Source organism: Zootoca vivipara, chromosome 5 (genome assembly GCF_965207765.1).
Source record: "Zootoca vivipara chromosome 5, rZooViv2.hap1.1, whole genome shotgun sequence".
Classification (NCBI taxonomy): domain Eukaryota; kingdom Metazoa; phylum Chordata; class Lepidosauria; order Squamata; family Lacertidae; genus Zootoca; species Zootoca vivipara.
The window spans coordinates 92987318-93006809 of NC_142588.1; the positions used below are offsets into that span (position 1 = coordinate 92987318).

General features: G+C 47.9%; 2 protein-coding genes across 2 annotated transcripts in view; both read right to left on the reverse strand.

Moving 5' to 3' along the window:
• The window catches only part of PSMD1 (proteasome 26S subunit, non-ATPase 1), an 81912-nt gene extending 75102 nt beyond the window's left edge, over nt 1–6810 (reverse strand). The window contains exons 1-6 of the mRNA XM_035133918.3: nt 6646–6810; nt 4006–4049; nt 2751–2824; nt 2338–2507; nt 1299–1504; nt 317–460 (exon numbers count right to left, since the gene is read on the reverse strand). Coding sequence (XP_034989809.1) covers nt 317–460; nt 1299–1504; nt 2338–2507; nt 2751–2824; nt 4006–4049; nt 6646–6661 — 654 coding nt within the window. The 5' untranslated portion in view covers nt 6662–6810. The remainder of the gene's footprint in view (nt 1–316; nt 461–1298; nt 1505–2337; nt 2508–2750; nt 2825–4005; nt 4050–6645) is intronic.
• Nucleotides 6811–11430: 4620 nt separating this feature from the next.
• C5H2orf72 (chromosome 5 C2orf72 homolog) lies at nt 11431–19379 on the reverse strand. The gene is made up of 3 exons (XM_035133820.3): nt 18081–19379; nt 14018–14134; nt 11431–12906 (listed from the first exon to the last, which is right to left on the reverse strand). Exons 1-3 carry the CDS (start codon nt 18727–18729, stop codon nt 12815–12817), a joined length of 858 nt encoding a protein of 285 aa, XP_034989711.1. The 5' UTR covers nt 18730–19379; the 3' UTR covers nt 11431–12814.
• Between the last annotated feature and the right edge of the window lie 113 nt (nt 19380–19492).

Here is a 19492-nt window from a genome sequence, read left to right on the forward strand (position 1 = left end):
TCAGCTGAGCCAAGCTACATCAGTTGTTGCGAGTTTCTCTTGAACCACAGGCCAAGGGGGTAGAAGCACATGGAAGAATTTTAGCAAGCAGGTCCCAGCATGTATCCCAGTTAATTTGAGTTAGCAAACCACAATTTTCTTGGATGATTTGCATCTGACATTTTTACGTACACACACAGCCCTCTCTTTTTCCAAAGGGTGAAGTACGCATGCCACCGTCTGGCAGATACTATTACTCAGATACCCTCCTCTTCCCCTGCTCCCAAGGCAAACTAGCATGTGGTCTGTAGCCAGATGTACAAACATAGCACATTACCTGGCACACATTGATGAAGTCAGGTTTTTCTAGGTTCATGTAGATTTTAACCAGAACTCTCAGTACCTGGTTGCGGAATTGCTTATTCTGCATCAAAGACATGCAGAGTTTTAAGCTGTACGCCAGCATTCCAGGAACATCATTCTGCCATGAAAGAAAATATTGCTGTAAAATGTTTTTCACAATTGTAATTTTTTTTACCCATGTCCAACAGGTCTACCTCTTATCTTCTTGGAGGGATCTGGCTAATCAACCCAAGCAAGTCTCACCAAACTGGATTCAGTAATACTGAGTGCAAAACATGAACACAATCCAAATTACTGGAAAGTGTACCTTATTCTATATCTCATTGCTGAAATGCCTACATACAGAGAGGCAACGTTTTGAGAACTGGTGCAGCATAGTGCCCAAGACCATGAGCCAAGAAGTCTCATTTCAGCTAAAAGGCTGCTATGTGACCTTATCCACTCTTAATTTCTAATTGGCACAATCCATTTGCTACTTTTGCTATGGCGAGTGTTTCCCCAAACTTTGGTGACACTGACAAGAGCAGCACCACCTTTTACTCTAGCTTGGATTTGGAGAAGAGACAAGAATTGTGCAACACAGTTGTTTTTTGAGTTTTGAAGGACACAACACAACTACGGAAAAAATCTCTGACTTGTTTGCCAGCTTCAAGCTAGAGATGAAGACTGAGGTTAGGACCTCTTGCACCATACAGTGCTAAAGCAAGGCTCAGTCTGTTCTCTAGGAGTCAAAGGGGAAAGCTGGAGATGACCACCTCAGCAATGGGTGGCCTTTTCAGTCCCAGGTGCAAGAGCATCCTGGGACATCCAGCACCAAGTCTGAACTGCAAATGGGACAGTTATGATGGGCTTCAGAGGGCCTTGAAGCTAGGCAAGGGGTGCAATGGAAAGTATGCACAGGATTTCTGTTTTAGGGCGTGCCTGTGTCAAACATAACGTTCTGTGCTTTCACCCACCGATTCCAAAATGGTTTTCTCAAAGACATCCAGCCTGCGTGTCTCCAAAGCAATCCCAATGGCTTGCTTGTATTTGTGATCATCTAAACAGCGCTGGAACATCTTGTTGACAATCCCTTCCAGACGCGGATCCACTGCCTTCTTTGCTCCCTCGGCCAGGTCGGCATTTTCCACACATTGTTTGGTGTAATGGTCAATGCACTTGGCTGGGAAAAGAAACACACATGCGCCATGTTAAGCTTCTCCAACTGGCCCAGTGCCACAATGTCAATATATCCTCAGGATGAAGTACAAATACCTGTCAAGTTACAGGTTCAATTCAAAGCAAAGAAACTTTCAACACAAAATCATTTATTAACCTAGCAGCATTGTAGGACTAAGACATTTATTGTCCTCTGATTTGAAGGGAAAAAAACCAATAAGCCTTTGCTAAGCATTGATGGTTTCATCCCATGCAAGATTCTGCGTGTACTTCTTTGTACTGGGTCCAAAAGTTGTATTCTGTGCAATCTCAGCTTTCATTATTAAAAACAAAATTTCTCATCTTGCAAGATTATTTGTAGAATAAAGTGCCACTGCTCTTTCCTGCATAGCTACCTTTGAACATCTCATGCTCTTCAGAACACTGTTCTGCTATATGCAGACATTCCTTCCACTCTTCATGCAAAGAGTCCGTTGCTGACAATATTCTGCCCCTTGTACCAACTGACATAAAATCTAAAACTGGATTCCAAGTAAAAACTGCAAGTTTGTTTCACCACATTAAGCAAATTTACATTTAAATAAAGCAAACACGAGTCTGACCAAACTGCGGGAGGCAGTGGAAGACAGGAGTGCCTGCCGTGCTCTGGTCCATGGGTCACGAAGAGTCAGACATGACTAAATGACTAAACAACAACAACAACAACAACAACAAAGCAAGCACTTCTCTTTCAAATCCTGGAAACCAGAACTTTGCCAAATTTGTATACTCCGTTTAGCACTTTGCTAAACCAGGGTAGTCAGCTAGAATGTTTTCCGATTCAGAGCCCAGACTTACCAATGATCGTCTCCACATATTCTGAATTGTCATTGACATTGAAGAGGTTGCCTGCTCCCAGGGCATAGTTCAGTGATTCTTCAAAGGCTCCCAGGTGATAAAACACCTTTGAAGCCACCAGAGCAGCAAATTCACGACTCCGGAAGCCAACATCTTCATACAGGATTTCACTATAGCAAAAGCAAGGGAGAAACCATCAGCTGCCATGACTGACTCCTTTAAACAAAAACCAAATTTCACATTTCAACTAACGTCCTGTGGATGATGGATATGCAATTCCTGAACCAAGAAATTCAGCTTATGGAATGTAAAATCTATTTTTTCCCTCTGTTAACCAAAAGACAAGGCAGGTGCATTTCATCCTTGTGCTCTGGACAGAAAAACCACCCTAATACCAGAAATTTGTTTCTTACATTTTGTCCACTGACTCAGAGATCTCTGCCCAGAAGTCATTGACAACAGCATTCAGTTTCTGAAGAGCAAATTCCTGTGAAAACCGAGAATTAAATTATTAGAGCTCTGCCCCCCAGAATCCCAGGAGTGCAGAGTTGTGTTACATAGATAAGTCTTAAAAGTATCACCATCTCTACCACATAGTTTCCCAAAATGACTCTTACATTTACCAGCTTACTCTGTAATATCTGTCTAGAAGGATGCAGAAACTAACTTCTGTGCACAGTGATAAGTTGGCCCCACTAAAGGAATGCAGGCAGATGGCAGTGAATTATTTGACTATTTCCAGGCCACTTTTGCATGTCTTCATCAGACTTAAAAGGCAGAGTGCCAAGCTACCTTCTCCCAAATAGTGAACTCAGTGTGGCTGAGTAAGTAGAGAGTATAAAGCTATGACTACTTTCCTTTTACTTAGACAGGCTTGCTCACCATGGACAAGGGTCAGCCCTGCTTTCTTCTCAGACTGGGGTTTTACTTAAAACCTAAAAATACCTAACACAGGCCAAACATCACTGGAATCCACCAAAATCTGTTTCTTCTTGAGTGAGGGTTGTATTTCCTGACATCATTATGTTTTGGCTAACCATGTTATAAGCTGCATGCTGTAAGAATGGCTGAGCTGTCAACTAAATCATTGCAATGTTTAACAGAATGGCAGTGTACTGCATATAATCTAAATTGACAGTGCTGCTTGGAACCTGACAATGAGGATACTAATGGCTGCTTCAGACATTAACTTTAAAAACACAGACTTTTAAGAACTATGTCAACCTTAATGACCAGCTACTCACCAATTATATGCCAAGTTTCAACTACAGTCGTACCTTGGAAGTTGAATGGAATCCATTCCGGAAGTCCATTCAACTTCCAAAACGTCTGAAAACCAAATCGCAGCTTCTGATTGGCTGTAGGAAGCTCCTGCAGCCAATCATAAGCCACAGAAGCCCTGTTGGACATTTACAAAGTGGAACACTCACTTCCAGATTTGCAGCGTTCAGAAGCCAAAATGTCTGAGTACCAAGGCATTCGGGATCCAAGGTACGACTGTATGTGCTTCTCCCATTCTCTGTTCTACTATCAGAATGGAAGGGATGCAAAAATGACTCTTACCTAACACTTTCTCAGTTGCTTTTCCTGAAAAACAGTTAAAAGGATAATCCTTGACCCAGATACCTGTATGAACAAGTGTGTAAAAACAAAACATTACACACTTACCTTAAGTTCTGGCTCTTCCTCATCAAGCAGCGAAATAATTCCAGCTACAAAAGAAAGGTCATGTTAGTCATCACAGAAATCAGTGCAGAACTGTCACAGCAGAGTCTACATCATACAACCCATTTTGGTAAACACAATTAGCTTCACCTTTTAATAATTAAGGGCATTTGTGTCTTAAAAACTACTCCTGCTTAAAGCGCACTAGACTTAAGACTGTAATCCTATGCACATTTAAATAAGAGTAAGCCACACTAAACCTAGTTTTAGGGTGTCAAAGAGGACATTTCAATGGCACTTGCGTAAGAGACAACCTGGCCGGGGGGGGGGGCTATATTTCCACTTCTATTTATTGCCATCCACTTCTATTTATTGCCATCTTGCAACAATAATTTCCCAATGTGGAAAGTAAGCAAGAGCCTTGAGGCTGCTACCGGTATGTGGGGCTGCTTCTCACAGGCAACATGAATGACTAAAGACATTTCAACTACTGTATTGGTAAAGTGTTGTAAATAGCTCCTCCCTGTGGCAAGAAAGAATTGCAACCAAGCAAAACAGCTGTACAAAACTTGCATATTTTGCATTTTCCTTCCGACACAAGCAGCTAGCATCAGGGCCTATGAACAGGAGGGCTAGAAAGTTCTATGGGTGAAGTCTGAAAACCTGTTTGGCAGTCATTCACTGTATGGCTCCAAATAAATACAGTAAAATCAATAACAAAAGAGGGAAGCAAATAAGGTTAAATGCAAACCCCTCTTCCTTTTTTTCCAGAGCCTTACTGCATATTCCACAATGCACATAAAAAATATAGTCAAAAATAAGTCGGGTTCTGACCACTTAAAAGTTTTAAGTGTTGCCTCAGAGAGCAGCAGAGAAAAATTGGATAGTAGGATATGAAAATGCATGGCAAAGCAGAAATTGATGGCCACCTCACCGCATCCACTGTTCCTCTGTGATTCATCATCTATAGAGATTTTCTTAGAAAAACAAACAAACAAAAAACCCCTTTAACAATTAATTACCCCTTTCCTCCAATCCCCAGAGACAATTAAAAAAATAAGGGTAAGCATCAAAACAAGAGGGCCAGTGCCTCTACATTCCACTATACCCATCTCTAGGGGTCTTTCTGAACACATTCAGTGCCTGGCTACAGACAGACACTACTCCAGTCATGGGTAACATTTAACAAGTGTGAGACAAGCTGCCTCATGTCCAATTCTACACTTCTTTTTCAGAAATGTCTCTTTCCCCACATCCCTCTCCATATAAAACCATTCCTTAGAACTTTTCACAGTTGAAAACAGAGGCATTTTGACATCTGCAAGACCTGTTTTATGTCCACATGCATGTCTACATGCACATACACAGTCAAGACACAACGGTCCTGTAACCACCTACCCACAACTACAGAACACATACTAACTCTTGTATTTGGACCCCCCACTCACCTCTGGAAATTTACAGTGTGAAAATTAAGCACCCTCGCCCCTCTCTCGCTTCTCCGCCGTATATTGCCTCCCATTTACTATATGCATTACCTTTCCTTTAAGAAGTTCAAACTGTGCACACAGTCCTGACCTCACCCATTTTATCCTCACAACCACCCTACGAGGTAGGCTGAGCTGAGTGATAGCAACCAAGCATCACCCAATGCACTTCGTGGCTGAGCCATTTTAAATACGGGTCTCCCGCAGTCTAGCCTGACATGCCAACCACTGCCTCACATTGCTTCCTTCCCAACAGCTGTTTTGCCCAGAGGCACCCATTGGAGTCTTAACTACACATATTACCACCTAGTGCGTAGCCTAGAACTCAAAGACGTTTTAACTTCCAGGGTCCTGAAGCACCTGAATAAGCCTACCACGTGTGTCAACATGCCCGATTTGTGTTGTTGCTTAAAAAAAAATATTTTGTAAGGCACCCAACATTCACACCCCAATAAAAGAACAGGAGCAGTGACCCTGGCACAACAGATATCCACATTGGAAGAGCCCTGCTGCAGGATCAGGCCCATGGCCCATTCAGTCCAGCGTCCGGCTCTCACAGTGGCCTACCAGATGCCCAATGTGGGAAACCCGCAAGCAGGGCCTGAGCAAAATAGCAACTCTCCTCTCCTGCGGTTTCCACCGTTTCTGCTTTTGTCTGCGCAGGCAGAGCATAGCCATCCAGCCCATCAGCCATGGACAGCTCTCTCTCTTCCCGCGTGAATCGCTGGCCGCCGCCGCCTCCTTCCTGCGGGGGTGAGTCCCCCCGGTCGACTAAGCGCTGCGTAGGAGCAGGAACTTCCCCCCGGTCTGAAGCTCCCGACGCTCAGCTTCACGATATGCCCACAAGCGACAAGTCATGACAGGAAGGGGGCGAGGCAGAGGGGGACAGGCCGCTCCGAACAGAGACGCCTGCGTGTCAGGGTGTCAGGCTAGATGACCTCTGGGGGTCCCTTCCGAGTCTGCGCTTCTGGGTTTCTAAGGGCAGCGAAGGACCTGCCGGGCAAGAGGAAGAGGAGCGGGACAAGGAGCCGGGCAGTGGACCCCCGGGCTGGGCCGGGGGCTCCCGGGAAGCGGCTTCGGGCCCTGCCTGACTCAGCTGAAAAGAAGCGGCCGAAGTGGGGGGGGGGTGTCTTGTTTCCTCCCGGCGCTCTCTCACCGGCCGAGGTGATCATGGTGTCAGGTGTCCCCCGCCGGCGTCTCCGCTGAAGGAACCGGGAAACGGCGGGTAAAAGGGCGCGGGGTGAGGGGGAAGATCTTCCGAGACCGGCGCTGCCTGTCCTGCTAGCCCGTGACCAAGCTCGTTCGCCGCTTCCGTCGCGTCTTCGAGCCGCCCCGGAAGTGACGTGATAATAGCGAGCCCGCGGGACTCTTGCCACGCCCTACCGGGCTTCGAAGGCCCCGCTCTCCTCGGCAACCCGCGGACGGACGGGCTGCCCGCGCGGAATGCCTGTTTCAGGAGGAAAAGGCGGCGGCGAGGCCTGTGGAACGGGTGGCGGGGAAATCCTCCCGAGGGCAATGGAGAAAGAGGGGAAAGGCAACCGCGAGAATCGGGGCGTTGTGGCAAGTCAGGCAGCGGCAGACACCCAAGCGTCTCCCCAAGGACCCCTCTTTTCTTATACAGAACAGTACAGTACCTGCCTGTCCTGCTGCTCAGAACTGAAAGTCAGAGGGTCATGCCCACGTGACCCGGTCGGGGCCTTTGGGTGCCCCCTCGCCTGCAGTGGACCCTAGAGCATGGCTGGTAGGGCAGCCGCCCTGGATCAGCACTCGAGGGGCTGCAGTGTGTTGCAGGGCTTTGTCAGTGGTGGCCCCTCAAGGATAGAACTCGCTTTCTCGCCTGATGTGCATTGCAAAATCATACAAAAATTAAAGGTAAAGGAGTCAGGAGTGTGGACAAACAAATCACTCCTTACTCTGGAGTAGTTGCCTTGGGCAATATATTTTTGTATGACTTTGTAGTGTGCCAGTATATCACTACCCTGTATATTGTTTGTCGATGCGCATGGCATGGCGTTCATTTATTGCATTTATAGTGTATCTTCTCCTCCAAGGAGCTCGAGATAGTAAACACCACCTCCCCATTTTATCCTTGCAGCACTATTAGGGTTGGGGTTTTTTTTTTGGGGGGGGGGGAGATGTGCATATAACCTTTATTCTGTAAACTGCCTTATACAAAACATGGTCAAGATATGCTTTAATAAACTGGATCAATATCAATGAAATAATGAGCTTCCAGGAGACAGGATTAAAGATATCAAAAAATGTTATTACATCAATTATTCCAGCATATAAAACCCACACACCAAGTTAAATGTTACATAATACTCTGGCTGCAATGACAAACCAAAACAAAACAGAGAAACCTATTGCCATCATCACATTATTAAAAAAGGGGGGAGGGAGTGGGAGGCAGGAGAACAGTCATACAGCCAACCTGAAGCACTATGATACTTTAAACAACCATGACTTGCCTCAAAAAAAATCTGAGAGTTGTAGTTTGTTAAACATGCTGAGAGTTGCTAGGAGGCCCCTATTTCCTTCACAGAGCTACAGTTTCAGAGTAGTTTAACAATCCCTCTTCCCAGAAAACTAAGAATTGTAACTTGTGAAGGAAAGACGAGTCTCCTCACAATTCTCAGCACCCTTAACAAACAACAGCTCCCAGGAATCTTTGGGAGAAGCTACAGAAGTGGTATCATAGTGCTTTAAATGTGTGGTCTGAATGTAGCCATAGAAGGAGTCCCTGCCTTTCTTCCCTTAATCCACATTCTTTTGTCTTATCGTGCAATTCATGCTTTCCCACTCACTGTTCAAAATCCTTTAAAGAACACGGTGCTCCTTGCCTAGCATGAATAACTAGCATATCAGAATTAAATACTTCTAGCACTCAAACCTATTTACATTTGGAACATGCAAATTTATTCTGGCATAAACCTTTGTGTGCCAAACCCACTGGCTGAGACACACAAAGTGGAATTCCTCAGCAGGATCAAGCAGCACAACTGATGGCAGTAAGAGTGTGTGTGTGTGTGTGTGCGCGCGCGCGCACCAGGACTTTGTCGATGAGCTCACTCCTGATTTGCAGGAAGTTTGAGTCAGCGTCTCCATAGGGATCAATAGCTACAAGAATCTGTAGCCATTGTGAATTTTATTCAGCGGATTAATGGTTGGAACAACTTAATTCATGGTTAGTGCAACTAAAACATTAGTTGCTTTCATCTGCTTTATAATACACTTCAGTTTTGGGGTTTGACAAAAATAAAAATGGCACGACTCTTTTCGTACAGGCAGATTAAACCTTTGGAATGGACACTTGAGTTTGATGGCATTTCGGTTACATTATGAAGCATAGCAGCAGCAGCCCTTTCCAACGAGCGAGTTGTGTGGTTGCCATATTTTTTTGTTGGCAGGGCTCCTGTGCCTTTGACACCTGCAAGGACAAGCAGAAATAAAGCAGGGCTGGTTTTCCCTCACTACAGAAAGCAAGCAGAAGTCTTGTCTGGTTGGTTCCTGTGTGTGCACACGCTTCGTGCAACTAGTAATACAAACAGGAATTCTGTTAGTGGGGAGGTAGTGGGTGGGAGCACACACTGCAGAGCATGGCAGCCTTGTTCTATATCCGTTTGCATGGCAGTTGGAGTCCTGCTAAATTCAGCTGTGATGGCGAAATCCTTACACATACAGGCACACTCAGCATCTAGACCTATTGAGCTGTGCAGGAACAATGTAAAAAAACAAACAAACCCTGCTATAAGAGGGGCCAGTGTTCAAATTCAATTCCTCTGGTATGCATTGGAGAGCTTTCTGGACTGAGGTCCTCCTTAATCCACCTCACCCTTGCACATTCCCTCATTTCAACTTGCACTGTCCTACTTGTGCTACCGTATTTACCCTCCTCTTGAGGTAGGCAAATGGTATCCTATTTCAGCACATCAAAGACAACTGAGGTACAGAGGAAACCAAAGGGACAGACCTGCAATTCAGGGGCAGAAGAGGGTGTCTCAAAATCCTGACTCCTCCCTTTCCTGAATCATGCTGCTGTTCACTGCAGGACTGGGAGATATTCCAGCCTGGGGACTTCCAGATATTTTGAACTACAACCCCCATCAACCACAGCCAACGTGAAGGTAAGTATTCAGGAGTATTTGTAGTCCGCTGTTCACCCTGGGGGTCCCAGGATAGCACATAATACAGGGGCCGGCAAAGTTTTTGTGGCTTGGGCCGGTTCACGGTCCCACAGACGCCACGGTGAACCAGAGTGTGCATGCGCAAACGCTATTTTCAGCGCTCCTTCTGGCGCGGAGGAGGCATGCACAGCTTCCCATTGGCTGTAGAAGCTTCCTGCAGCCAATGGGAAGCTGGCCAGTGTTGTGGAAGGCAGTCCCCGCTCTTCTCCGTGCTGGTTTAGCGTGACGCACGGGAGCCGACTGAGAGGGCGGCGGGGATCCATGGGCCGGTTAAACGACCCCATGGGCCACGCTTAGGTTGCCAACCCCTGACATAATACATTGAAACCGAAAATTAGCAATTTAAAATGGACAGCCTAAGAACAGCAGCTAAAAAATGTGATGCAGCAGCTAAAAAAGCCAATGCAATTCTGGGCTGCATCAATAGGAGTATAGCATCTAGATCAAGGGAAGTAATAGTACCACTGTATTCTGCTCTGGTCAGACCTCACCTGGAGTACTGTGTCCAGTTCTGGGCACTACAGTTCAAGAAGGATACTGACAAGCTGGAACGTGTCCAGAAGAGGGCAACCAAAATGGTCAAAGGCCTTATGAGGAACGGCTTAGGGAGCTGGGTATGTTTAGCCTGGAGAAGAGAAGGTTAAGGGGTGATATGATAGCCATGTTCAAATATATGAAAGGATGTCATATGGAGGAGGGAGATTGTTTTCTGCTGCTCCAGAGAAGTGGACACGGAGCAATGGATTCAAACTTCAAGAAAGAAGATTCTACCTAAACATTAGGAAGAACTTCGTGACAGTAAGAGCTGTTCGGCAGTGGAATTTGCTGCCAAGGAGTGTGGTGGAGTCTCCTTCTTTGGAGGTCTTTAAGCAGAGGCTTGACAGGCATATGTCAAGAATGCTTTGATGGTGTTTCCTGCTTGGCAGGGGGTTGGACTGGCTGGCCCTTGTGGTCTCTTCCAACTCTATGATTCTATGATTCTTCTAACAGCAGACAAAACAAGCAGTTGTAGTCCAAAAAATCTGGAAGGCTGCAGATTCGAGCAGGCTATCCCAAGGCATGCTTTGCAAATGAAAAGGCCCAACAAAGCCAGCAGCTATGCACAACAGCCCATCAGTGTCTCCTAGTCTTCCATGCCTTCATGGAACTTGTAAGGCAGAGGGTACAACACCTTTGACCTGGCCAACAAGTAGCAGCAATCCTATTGCAAATTTTGTGATGTTTCTCTCCCCTCAGAAGTCTCTAAAGGAGGTCAGAGAAATAACTCTGTTCTGCTTTCACCATTAGTTTAAAAATGGTTAGCACGGGTGATGTCGGTTGCAAAGGAATTTCCAAAGCTTTACTTTTCTGCAGAGTTTTTCCGCTCCCGATTTTGTGAAGTTCATTAGCAGCAATGAATAGATGCCAGCTGAAAATACATCTAGTATTAGGCAAGCTTGGTGGTTTCAAAGCTTTCAGCTATGTTTACGAAATACAAGGAGCCCAAACACGCTAAATTAGGTCACTCTCTAGTCTAGGGCATCGGGGAAAACGTTCCAATACAAACTGAAAATGTGCTAATGCATTAAGCCAAAGTTGCACAAGGAAGCTTCCCCTGAAAGTTTTGTCAATTCTAAATTTTCCAGAAAGCCCCCCCCCCCTTTACAGGTTAATGAACATAAATCGATATAATCTCCAGCCCCATCAGAGTTTTATAGAGAACCTAGAGAGACAAAATAGCAACTAAGGCGAAACAGAAACAGTAACATTAGTCAAACTGTTTGGAATTTTAGTGTGTCTTGCTGCTGTTGCAATTTTACATTATGGACTATTCACAAGCTTACTTTTTTAAAAAAAAAAACCACCCACATGTCTATAGTACAAACAGTTCACAGTGAATAGAGTATTTTGAAATGTTAGGCCAGGAGAAGAAGCACTGCCTTCTGGAATAACGGTCGCAAGTAAAGCACGTCAAGCAGCTTCATTGGCAAAAATAATTGATTATTTCCTCTCGCCTCCTGTGCTGTGCTTTTACCAATTAGCTCTGGACCCCACACATCGGAAAAGGCACCAGTTACAGAAGCCTGCAGCAACAAGGCCTTTCTAAAGACAGTCAATGTTTCCAGTGCAAAACAAAGCCCAGCAAAGCTTTCTAATGGAACTGCTTTGTGCAGAAGAGGGCAACTATTTTCTTCCAGTAGAAACAAGATTCTCGGGCATTTCATGGGTGCCAGATTTTGGGGGCTCCATCACATTCTTGTGAACATTGGGGGGTTTTTTTGCCTAAACTCTACTACTATTTCCTGCCCCTGCAGGCCAGTCCCTAGAAACACCATGGTTTAGGAGAATTGTAGGACAACTGTAGGACAAGAGAACAGGAGGACAGACCCAAAAAGGAACACTTCTAGGAACGCTCTCCTAGGATGAGAGCAGATGCAAAATATATACGTTGGGCTCCGTTTAATGCAAATGTACTTTGGACTCTAACAGTACTAGATCCAGAATACATTACAACTGTTCTCACAACCACAGAGAAGAGGCAAGCAACACCTGCCCAGATTTCTACATATTCCACTGAGAATCTTGTCCCATCCTCTTTGCGATGGCAAACACAGTTCAAGCTGGAAATCAGGGAGAGGTTTTTTGGCTTTTTAAAAAAAAGCAGCACCAGAGTCGTTCCTCTTTTTCCTCCCAAGCATAATAAATTCTCAGCCCATAAATACTTCCTCACCATACATTTCACATTTGAAGGCAGTTATTTCCCTAATAAGGCAATTAAAACAATTACCCAATAAATGAGAAGCCACAGTCGGTAATAGCAATATGCTCACTGACTAGAGGACAATGTCTGCTACTTTCCATGAAAATGACACAGCCTTTTGAGTGGGAACCTCAAGGATTTGATGTAGTTCCCATGTAATTCTTCAGGCTGAGGAGGTCCCCCATCTTCACTTGGCTGAGGCCAAGCAAAGCTGCTTCTGGGCTTCTGCTACAAAGTTTATTGGGATCAAACAAAGGCGACGTAGCTCCTTTAAAAGAGCCAACACCATGCTCCCTCCCCCCCACAAAGTGTGTGCTTGATGCTTTTCCTACAAGGCAAATAAAGGGCAGCTCCTTCAGTCCGATATAGCAGCAAAGAGAAGGTTCCTCCAGGACTTCTTAAGTGGCTACGGCTCCACAGGCCTCTTCGCAGTTCCCGTTGGGCTCCATGTTGGTCAAAGACACACCTTCTTCCGGGTCTTGCAAGGCATCTACGTTGGGGGGGAAAGGAAAACCCATTTAGAGCGTCTCAGTTACAAAGGGAAAACCACCATGGTTTCCAGTCAAAACGAAGCCAAGGAACTGAAAGGGAGAGGATTTTAACTTGGCACCAAAAATATTTTAGGCTATTTGACAAATGTAGGTTGCAATTCTCTGCACTCTTTACCTTGAATGGTGACTGAACACAGAAAGTAGCAAGACGCAGATTTGCACAGGCGGGGTACAAAGGGAGTGTACCACTATGGTTTCATCAGCAGAATGTCCTCCCTCCGTGCATCCCCTAAATTTGTCTGGCAAGCAGAGCCGTCTTTACCATTGGTGTCAGTGGTGCGTTGAGCCAGGACACCGGCCTCTCAGGGGCGCCCTAGCGAGTGGGGGGAGCTGTGCGGCTTTGCCAGAAGCCTCCCCTTTCCTTGCACGCCCTCCAGCTGCGCCCCACCAACTATATGGCTGCCGGGCGTGCAGCTTCCTTCCCAAGCCTCCACAGGTGGAGAACGATCCCCACAGAGGCTTAGGATGGAAGCTGCGCCAAGCTTCCCTCCCAAGCCTCTGCATCTGCTAAAGACGGCCCTGCTCCTGGTCACTGTCCTCCTCCTGCTACATGGCGAAAGGCGGCGCACAGCCTTCCTGGGCTGCCTTCTTTGGTGCCCCGACGCCAGAGAGCATGTCCGCCAGCACATTTCCCTGCTTGATCGCCGCCACCACACTGGGGATCGGGGCGGTAGGGGAGGCAGAGGACATTTCCCACACACCCTCCCTCGTTTTGGAGTTGCTGGGGGGGGGGCGCCGGAGGGATCTTTGCACCACAGCGCCGGATATGTTTAAGACAGACCTGCTGGCAAGCTCTCCCCACCCCCACAAACTCTCTGTACACATTCCTGTTTGCAGGTATCCTTCTTAAACCTCAGCACCAGCACCTAAATTGGTCCCAGACACCATGGGGGCTAGGAACTTTACAGACTTTCAAACCAAAATCAGGAATCTTAATTCTGGACTCCACATGGGATGACACCCGTGTAACAAAAGTTGCAGCGGGTCAGCTCGGCCGATCCCGAGAGCTGCCTACCCTACTGCACCACAGAGCCCTCAAGTAGACCTGACCTTCGCTGAAGTTGCTGGGGGCTGCGTCCGGATGCCCCTCCTTCCGCCGACTCCTTCGAGCCCAGGGGATGCACTGCAGGAAGGCTGGGATCCTCTGCTTCTTGGCTTCTGCCCCTTCTTTGGAATGAAGAAGAGAGCAAGAGGTCAGGCCAGATGTACAAAGTGCAAACCTCCCAGCAGATTAGATAATCTGGCTCAGGCAGATCTGCTTTACCAAATCTGGAATAACACTCCAGGACCCCCAGGTGCAGTTAAGGTCTCCTGAAGCACAAGAGGAGTCCTGGTGGGTGAAGAGAGTGGCTTATCTAGGCCAGCATCCTGTTCTTAGAGTGGCCAGTCAGATGCCCCTGGGGAGGGTGAAAGCAGGAGCCCCTAAAACAGGCATCCCCAAACTGCAGCCCTCCACATGTTTTGGCCTACAACTCCCATGATCCCTAGCTGACAGGACCAGTGGTCAGGGATGATGGGAATTGTAGTCCAAAACATCTGGAGGGCCGAAGTTTGGGGATCCCTGCCCTAAAAGAAGCTCAACAACTTTGGCTCCCTCCCTGCAAAAAGTCCTGTTGCATAATCCTTTAAAGCCATCCAGGTTGGTGGCTATCTCTCCACAGCCCCAAATCAAAGAATCATAAAACTGTAGAGTTGGAAGGGACCTCGAGGATCATCTAGTCCAACCCCCTGCAATGCAGGAATCTCAGCTAAAGCATCCATGACAGATGGCCACCCAACCTCTGCTTAAAAACCTCCAAGGAAGGAGAGTCCACAACCTCCCAAGGGAGATGATTCCCCTGTCGATCAGCTCTCACTGTCAGGATGTTTTTCCTGAGGTTTAGTCGGAATCTCCTTTCTTGTAACTCGAAGCCACTGGTTCGAGTCCTGCCCTCCAGAGCAGGAGACAACAAGCTTCCTCCCTCTGCCATGTGACAGCCCTTTAGATATTTGAAGATGGTGATCCTATCTCCTCTCAGTCTCCTATTTCCCAGGCTAAACATCCCCAGCTCCCTCAACCGTTCCTCATCAGGCTTGCTTCCCAGGCCCTTGATCATCTTGCTTGCCTTCCTCTGCACACCTTCCAGCTTGTCAACATCCTCCTTAAATGCTGTAACCTTTCTCCATACGGGAGTTGCCCCAGCCCCTTGATCATTTTGGGGGCCCTCTTCTAGGGCCCAAAGCAAAGGCTGCCAGCTGTATCTCTGTGTACAATCCCAGGACAGGGAAGCAAGACTAGAAACATCACCTGGGGGGGGGGAGGCAGGCAGGTGCCTGCCATAGCCGCCACCTATCATGTTTTCAATGTCAGTGCTACTGAACTCGCTGGGAAAATGAGTATAGAGGCGTGGGATTTGGGTCCAGCGGAAAGAAACAGATACCTTTCCTCTCTGCAGCCAGAGGCAACCTGGAATGACCCCCACAGTCACCTTTAAGAGCCTGGGAGATTAGCAGCCTCCGCCCTGGAGGATTAGAGTAGTTCGGCAGCCAAGGATGTGGCTCGAGGGGCCGGAAGGCTAAAGTTAGCGGAGCAAGGGAACTGCAAACCTGCCCTGAGAAGTGGAAGCTTAAGGCCAATTCCTTCTTCATGCAATACATAATTAATCTATGGAACTCCCTGCCCCAGGAGGCAGCTAACCAAGATGGCTTTAAAAGAGGATGAGACGAATTAAGCAAGGAGAGGTCTCTTGATGGCTGTGCTCTGCAGTCAAGAGGCAGCAATGCCTCTGAATCCCAGTTGCTAGAAATATCAGGAAAGGAGAGGGCTCCTGTGTTCGAATCCCGCTTGCCAGTTTCCCACAGGCACCTGGCTGGTCGCTGTGAGAGCAGGATGCTGGACTTGATGGGCCATAGATATATTCCTGCTAGATCAAACCAATGCTCTTATGCTAGTTCTCTCCCCCAAACCCCATTTCCAGGTACCGGTAACTGGCATTTCCATCAAATGTTGCATTTTAAAAACAAATAAGGTTGTTTCTTGGCCTCGCTCCTCTGCTTTCTACCACAACCAGATAACGTAACTTATTGTTGTTTTTTTCTGCCACCAATTTCACATCAGGACAAAAAAAAAAACACCTCCTCCTCTTCTAAGTGCCAAGCTACTGCCAAAATCACAGGGGCAAGGCCGTAAGAGAGAGGGTGGCAAGCCGCTGAAGGAAATAAACCTGTAAGCCCTTTTAATTATTATTATTAATTATTAATTATGATTTTTATCAGCAGTCAAGCCAAGCAGTTATTTGTTTTAAACAGAAAGTCACTGGCAGTGGATAAGTGCCACCATCTTAATATTGACGCATGGAATTACAGTCGGAGGTATCCGAAGAATTTTAAGTATGTTGCAATAGCTGGAACGTTGGACCAGGACCTGGGAGACCAGAGTTCAAATCCCCATTCAGCCAGGAAGCTCACTGGGTGACCTTGGGTGCCAGCCACGCTCTCTCTCTCAGCCTAACCTACCTCACAGGGTTGTTGTGTGGCTGAAACAAGGGGAGGGGAAGAGAACAATATCCAATACCCACAATTGATTGGTGAGAAGGGTAGGATATAAACAGAACGGCAGAGCCTAAATCTGTGACACAGAAATGAATTGCAGCAACAGGTCAGAGTCTCTGGCTGTTAAGCAGGTTGGTGGTTCGAGTCCACGCAGGGGCTGCTTCCTGCATTGCAGGGGGTTGGACTAGATGACCCTGGGGGGGTCCCTTCCACCTCTACAATTCCATGAATCAGCATGGAGTTGATCCAGATTAGTAAACGGGAGACCAGGGTTCAAATGCCCACTCAGCTAAGGGTGACTCTGGAGTCATTCAATACCTCTTGGACTAACCTACTAGGATAGGAGCCGATTCCCTTCGGCCCCCGCCAATAAAATATTAGAGGGGTCCAGTCACACACACACCCAAGTTGATGGGCATTGCCATTCAAATTGTGTGTCTTGCGAACGATTATGCAGAGTAGGGCTTACCAGCGCCCCCTCCCCAACATTGAATTCAAGTTGGCATCCCTTGCCTACCTCACAGGGTTATTGTGAGGAATAAAGGGGGGGGGCAAAACCACGTGGGGCACCGTCAGGGCCAGATTTAGCTTTGATGAGGCCCTAAGCTACTGAAGGTAATGGGGCCCTTTATACGTCCAGCTGTCCTTTTTCAACAACAAATTGCCACTGTTTTTGCATTGAATATATGCTATATGGTAATTTATGGATCCAATAGGTATGGATCTAATAGGGACGCAGGTGGCGCTGTGGGTTAAACCACAGAGCCTAGGGCTTGCTGATCAGAAGGTCGGCGGTTCAAATCCCTGCGATGGGGTGAGCTCCCGTTGCTTGGTCCCAGCTCCTGCCAACCTAGCAGTTTGAAAGCACGTCAAAATGCAAGTAGATAAATAGGTACCGCTACAGCGGGAAGGTAAACGGCGTTTCCGTGCGCTGCTCTGGTTCGCCAGAAGCGGCTTTGTCATGCTGGCCACGTGACCTGGAAGCTGTACGCCGGCTCCCTTGGCCAATAAAGCGAGATGAGCGCACAACCCCAGAGTCGGTCACGACTGGACCTAATGGTCAGGGGTCCCTTTACCTTTAATAGGTATCTAAAGCCATTTGCACATAACAAAATATGTATTTTTATCAAATAAATTGTTTTTTTATCTTATATTTTGGAAATGTACATCCAGTTATTTCTCCCTTTAATTTTTTTGTGGGGCCCTAAGCTATAGCTTGTTGTCTTTGTCCATGGAGTTTTCTTGGCAGGGATACTGGAGTGGCTTGCCAGTTCCTTCTCCAGGTGGATCACGTTTAGTCAAAACTCTCCACTATGACCTGTCCATCTTGGGTGGCCCTGCATGGCATAGCTCATAGCTTCTCTGAGTTATTCAAGCCCCTCCGCCACGACAAGGCATTGGTCCATGGGGTCACGAAGAGTCGGACAAGACTAAGCAACAACAACAACAACAACAACAAAGCTATAGCTTGTTTAGCTTATAGGCAAATCCGGCACGTCCACCGTGGTGGAGCTACCTGTGCAAAAGAGAGCTGGATATAAATGCAAAATAATGCCTGCCCTTCCCCCCCCCTTGCGCTCACCTGCTCGGAGCTTCAGGGCGGCTCTCAGCGCCCGGCAGGCGGCGGCGCGGGCTTCGGCAGCCCCCTGACCGGCTCCGGGGCTGTAGGGGGCGGCTTGCAGGGTGTCGTGCTCTGCCGGGCGCCTCCGTCGGAAGACTTGCCGGAGCAGCGCGTCGAGCTGCAGCCGGGCGCCCTCACCTTCGCCGGGGGGCCCCCCGCTCCCCAGCACCACCACGCCCACCACGCCCGGGAGCGCCGCCGAGGGCAGCTGGCTGCGCACGTCGCAGAGGATCTCGCGCAGGCGGAGCCGCTCCCGGCGCGCGTGCGGCGGCGGCAAAGGCGCGAGCGATGCCTCGCGGAAGAGCACGAAGAGCAGCGCGCACGGCGGGCACGAGCGCGCCGCCGAGCCTCTGCCGCCGACGCGCACGCGGACCCTGCGCGCCCCTCCGGGAGGATCTGGATCCGGCTGCGCCCTCGCCGCCGCCTCCGCCTCCTGCTCCTTGCGCGGCTCCGGCTCGGCGAAGAGGTCCCGGGCGAAGGTCTCCAGCAGCGCCCGCGGCGCCGGGTCGCCCTCGCGCGCCTCGCCCACCAGCAGCAGCCGCCCCCGGCCGCCCGCGCGATCCACCAGCGCCTGGAACTCGCGCAGATGCAGCAGCAGCGGAGGATCCATGGAGAGAGAGGCCGGCCAAGCGCGCCTCCTCGCCGGCCGAGGACTCCTCCTCCCTCCCCGAGGACGAGGAGGACCGGCTGGACGGAGGCGCCGCCCGCAAGCTCAGCCCCCGGCCGGGAAGGGTCGCCTGGAGCGGCCGCCGGAACCGCCTCTCGGAGGAGGAGAAAGAGAAAGCTGCGACCGGCTATGAATTCACTTTAGTTGCCTTAAAGAACTCTAGAAAGGTAGAGTTGGAAGAGGAACCAACAGGATCATCTAGTCCAGCCCCCTGCAAGGCAGGAATCTCAACTCCCATGCCCCACCCACCCCCCATCCTATAGTTACAGGTGAAACTCGGAAAATTAGAATATCGTCGAAAAGTGCATCTATTTCAGTAATGCAACTTAAAAGGTGAAGCCAGTATATGAGATGGATGCATGACATGCAAAGCAAGATATGTCAAGCCTTTATTTGTTGTAATTGTAATTATTTGTGGTTAGGTGAGTCAATTATAAATGGAATGTAATTAATGAAATGTAATAGCGGTGTTTATTTTTGTATTATTGTAGCTATTTGTTTTATTACTGTGGAATTTCCAAATGAAAGCATTTGTAAAAATTAAAAGAAAAATAAAAAATAATAAGTTGCATTACTGAAATAAATGCACATTTCAACGATATTCTAATTTTATGAGTTTCACCTGTATTAATGTAGCCCTTCGTCCAAGGATTGTGGGGCACTTTCACAGAATCGTAGTGTTGGAAGGGACACCGAGGGTCATCTA

Excerpts from the sequence above, each read along its gene's own strand:
- C5H2orf72 (XM_035133820.3), bottom strand. The coding sequence starts at position 18,729 with ATGGATCCTCCGCTGCTGCTGCATCTGCGCGAGTTCCAGGCGCTGGTG. Across the intron at positions 14,135-18,080 it reads CGCCCTGAAGCTCCGAGCAG|AAGGGGCAGAAGCCAAGAAG; the intron begins GTGAGCGCAAGG and ends TTCATTCCAAAG. Across the intron at positions 12,907-14,017 it reads CCCCAGCAACTTCAGCGAAG|ATGCCTTGCAAGACCCGGAA; the intron begins GTCAGGTCTACT and ends CCCCCAACGTAG.